Here is a 4,801-nt window from a genome sequence, read left to right as displayed (position 1 = left end):
ACCTGACCTCTGCATTTTTGTAACCCATCCTGTCTGATGGAATATAACAGGGACACACAACTATCTTTTGTTCCCGCTGTGTAACTAACAAGATAGCAGCGCACTTCTGAAGTATCCAACTCTGCTAAAGAAATAAGATCACAACATCAGTTATTACCCTTCACTGTCAGTCACCATTCCCACCACAGTCATTCCCTTCGCTGGCCGCAAGCACCTTCCCTATTCGACCACATTTATCACTGCCAAGCCACTTCAAGAAACTTTAAATTCACATCAAAGAATATCTTAAATACCAGAATGCCCGGCCTTCGTCTCTGTGCTAGACCAACTGTGTAGAAGTTTTGTGTCTTCAACAACCATTCACTCTTAGCACTAAGAACAAAATTCCTGTAAAAACATGTGAAAAGTGGGATGGTTTGCAAATACACGAAAAGTGGGATGGTTGGCAAGCATTTCAAAGACCACAAATGCGACGGCAGACTCTTCAAGACTCTCCGTTATGGAAAACTGGAGAAGATAATAACTAGAACAGAGTATACTACAGACTCTGGCCATACAATAGAGCGGAAAAATAATGTAAGGGACCTGGGAGTAGTAATGTCTGAGGATCTCACTTTCAAGGTTCACAACAGTGACACGATCGCACGTGCAAAGAAAATGATAGGATGGATAATGAGAACGTTCAAAACGAGAAATGCCAAGCCAGTAATGATCCTTTTCAAATCACTTGTTCTCTCTAGGCTGGAATACTGCTGTACATTAACATCTCCATTCAAAGCAGGTGAAATCGCAGATCTAGAGTGTACAGAGATCCTTTACTGCACGTAGAAGTTCTGTCAAGCACCTTAACTACTGGGAACGCTTGGAAACACTTGACTTGTACTCGTTGGAACGCAGGAGGGAGAGATATATCATAATCTACACTTGGAAAATCCTGGAAGGAATGGTCCCAAATGTGCACACAGAAATCGCTCCCTACGAAAGTAAAAGACTGGGCAGGCGATGCAAAATGCCCCCAATAAAAAGTAGGGGCGCCATTGGTACACTAAGGGAAAACACCGTAAGTGTCCTGGGCCCAAGACTGTTCAACAGCCTCCCATCAAGCATTAGGGGTATTGCCAATAAACCCCTGGCTGCCTTCAAGAGAGCTGGACAGATACCTAAAGTCAGTGCCGGATCAGCCGGGCTGTGGCTCGTACGTTGGACTGCGTGCGGCCAGCAGAAACAGCCTAGTTGATCAGGCCATGATCCATCGGGAGACCTGGTCATGGACCTGGCCGCGGGGGTGTTGATCCCCGGAATAACCTCCAGGTAACCAGGCACATCCATCCTTTGTAATGTTTATGTGAAATTAAATAAAGTGAAAAAAAAGTCACATATAGGTCACAAATGATCACGAGGGGGGGGAGGGGGAGGATTTTGATACACATGTGGATCTGGGAGACATTAGACCAAACACACAAGGAAGAGATTGTTGAATTCCCTATAGATAACATGACCACCCACATCCTCGCCCTAGAAAGTATCACCCAACTTAAGGTGAACTTGAGTACTGCATAGGACGTGGATTCCTCAACATTGGTCAGCAGCCACTGTACCCTCCTCAGCAACCCATTGCCCTTTATTACAAATATCAGCAGCATTTCTGAAACCTTTACATTCGCTTCATACACAAGATGTACACCTGGCATGAAGCGTCACCTACACTCCAGAATGCACTATATGAAGATAGTGTTACAGAGATCATTTATCAAATGTGGATAAAACAAACTAGCTCCGCTTCAGCTAAGATGGAGTAGCCAGAGTTGACCACTGACTCAAGTCTTCCAACATGAGAACGAACATGGACTGGCATAGAAATGTGGACATTACAATAACAACTCTCGTGTAATGCATCGTAGCCTCCATCCTCACGTCGTGGACTAAGGTCTGTAAGCCACGAGAAAGACGGGGCCAGACTCAAAATTTTGGGAGCTTCAGTGATCCACCTCACCAATACTATGGTATTGTGGATCAGTTGTGAACTGCTCCAGCTACTGTATTGTAGGTTGTGAACTGTTACAGTAATGGTGTTGTAGGTTAATGACGAACTGTTTCAACTATGGTATTGTAGGTTAGTTGAGAACTGCTCCAGCCATGGTATGAATGCTGACTAATACTCGAGTGGCTGTAACTGACTATCAGTCTTAACATGAACTTAACCGCAGTGACGTGAATGAAACATTTTGAAAGTCTTGGATTATGCGGAAATCGAAGTCGTGACGAGCGGTCTCCCAATTACACACGCTACCTGGAACGGGTTCTTGACGTGTTACAATCAAGGGCTCAACTGTTTTGCTGATTGTGGTGGGACCCAACTAGAGCCAAGAATGCATTTTTCCCTGTTACTGTGTTGTAAAATGAATCTTCGAAGCAGCCGAAATACTCAACTTAGGTTCCATCACCGCTCTGGTGAAATTTCTCAGCCCTGGTTGACAGAGTTCAATCCCTGTGTTCAAGCCATCCTGTGTGATGGAATGTGACAGGGAAACATGTCTAGCTTATATCCTACAACTTAACTATGGAATACAGCAGCAGCACACCATGGGAGCTCCTAATTTTGTTTGAGAAGAAAAAAAACTTTCATTCCTGAAGCTCTAAGCCTTTTTCCTCCTCTACAAACACGAAGCCATCCTCAACTGCTTTCAGCTATGGAATTACCCGAAATATATTTTGCTACGCACTGCGTCTATTAACCCCATTTAACTATGTTCATCCTTTCTTAACCTACAAGTTGGCCTTTAACGCCACTACTGCTGTGGTTGAAGGATGAATCAAGGATTGACGTAAGTTACAGCAGAGGAAATATCAAGGTATACCACAGGACTGAAGAATAACTTCCACTCTATGCTTGGGCTTATATTAAAAGTTACCATTTATCAGTACTCAACCACTGCAATAGCTTATAAATATTCAACTTTTCTAGATATTCCACTAACTCAACAAACTCGTAGGAACACGGGCAAAAACGAGAAATCAGGTAAGTTCGAACCTGGAAAAAAAAAATCTATTTACAAGCAACTTGTCTCTAGCATTTGTCTAACTTGTGCTCGAAACTTTTCACTGTGTATTTTATTCTAATTCTAACTTTTTCCAATTTGAATTAACTGCTTCAACTTCTAATGAATTTAGATTTAGAGAACCCGGTTTCTATACCTTTGTTAAAACCCGGTATCTCCAGTCACGTTGTCCATCCCCCTCCTTGCTTTTCACAGATGAATTTTGTATTTCATGAAGCTCTAAATCCGTGGGATCATTCAGCGAATGGAGTAATGAAGGCTTCGCTATTCACATTATGTATGTCGTGCCGAATAGGTAAAACTGGTCAATTAACAAGAACTCATTTAAAATTGTCTCCTAAAATTCTCTCATACATTTAAAGATTTTTTTTATTTATTAGGGTAAAAATTAATAATTTTGTACCAAAAGAACCTTAGAAAACTTACCTAACCTTATTAAAACAAGCGAAATTTAATTTAGCCTAATCCAACTAAATATATTTTAAATAAATACAATCAGAATGATTTTTGCCAAGTTATTGCATACACAGTTTCGCTTGCCTTATTCGGCAAGAAGAGCGTTGTTATTTAGGCCAAAATCGCACGGCATTTATGTCCATATATCCATGAATCTGTACTAACCCGGCACAGATGGAAACGCTAAGCATGTTTCCTTACACCTGGGGTGGGGAAGGTGGTAGAGTGAGGAAAGTCATGGGGGCTTGGTCGAGTTGGGGAAGGTTCCAATGGTTTAATCTAAGACACTAATACCAGGGTCTGGCCGGCGACATATCAGTTGATTGTATAGTGGTCGTAGCGTGGTGTGTGCGGTGGTAGTAGAGGTACGTGATGGTCGTAGTGTAATGGTGTGACGGTGGTCATATTGACGGTGGTCGTAGTGTAATGGTGTGACGGTGGTCATATTGACGGTGGTCGTAGTGTAATGGTGTGACGGTGGTCATATTGACGGTGGTCGTAGTGTAACAGTGGTGGTCACAGTACAGTGGTGGTCACAGTACAGTGGTGTGACGGTGGTTGAAATGTGACGGTAGTTGAAGTGTGACGGTGGTGGTGGTGTCGTAGTGTAGTGAATAACATCACTCAGCACGAGTGATGTTACCCACTAAACTCATCCCTGAGCTAATAAAAAAAATCTCAATCAACATCACTCGAGGATTTTTAAGTATCATTTCCCACAACACCGACATCATTCCCATGTTGATGTCACCATGAAATCAGCGATATCACAAGCCAAGGTGAAATTTCTCTCCAGCATTCTGGCTGTGGTATTACAACTGCAGTTTTCCCAGACAACTTCACTTACAGTGAAAGCAGTCTTGCAAATATTTTGGGTTTGGGTTTAAGACGAACCTGCCTAATATGGGCCAGTAGGCCTGCTGCAGTGTTCCTCCTCTGTGTTCTTATATACCTGTGCTCTTTACCGAGGTCTTGCAGACTTAGCTCCTTAAGCAAGAAGTCTCCCAAACCAATGTTTAGCAGAACAGGTAAAACTGGTCAATTAGCAAGAGCTCTTAAAATTAAGTCCTTTAAAATTTTCTCTTATACGATTAAAGATGTATATTTTTTTCATTTATGCTAATGTAAAAATTAATAATTTTGTACCAAAAGAACTTTAGAAAGCTTAACTAACCTTATTAAAACAAGCGCAATTTAATTTAGCCTAATCCAGCTAAATGTATTTTAGATAAGTTTACAATACTTTAATAAACAAACAATGAAATATATATTTTTCTTTAGGTTCA

The 4,801-nt window shown here is 41.6% G+C and overlaps 1 protein-coding gene across 1 annotated transcript in view; it reads right to left on the bottom strand.

The window, feature by feature from the left end:
* Positions 1 to 3,960, bottom strand: part of LOC138854921 (collagen alpha-2(IV) chain-like) — an 18,317-nt gene extending 14,357 nt beyond the window's left edge. Inside the window, exons 1-2 of the mRNA XM_070100828.1 lie at positions 3,810 to 3,960; positions 1,772 to 1,929 (exon numbers count right to left, since the gene is read on the bottom strand). Of these exons, the coding sequence (XP_069956929.1) occupies positions 1,772 to 1,929; positions 3,810 to 3,960 (309 nt within the window). The remainder of the gene's footprint in view (positions 1 to 1,771; positions 1,930 to 3,809) is intronic.
* Between the last annotated feature and the right edge of the window lie 841 nt (positions 3,961 to 4,801).

This window comes from Cherax quadricarinatus, chromosome 74 (genome assembly GCF_038502225.1).
Source record: "Cherax quadricarinatus isolate ZL_2023a chromosome 74, ASM3850222v1, whole genome shotgun sequence".
Lineage (NCBI taxonomy): Eukaryota > Metazoa > Arthropoda > Malacostraca > Decapoda > Parastacidae > Cherax > Cherax quadricarinatus.
The sequence above is the reverse complement of the archived record's forward strand: the minus strand, read 5'-3'. Positions and strand labels throughout refer to the sequence as shown.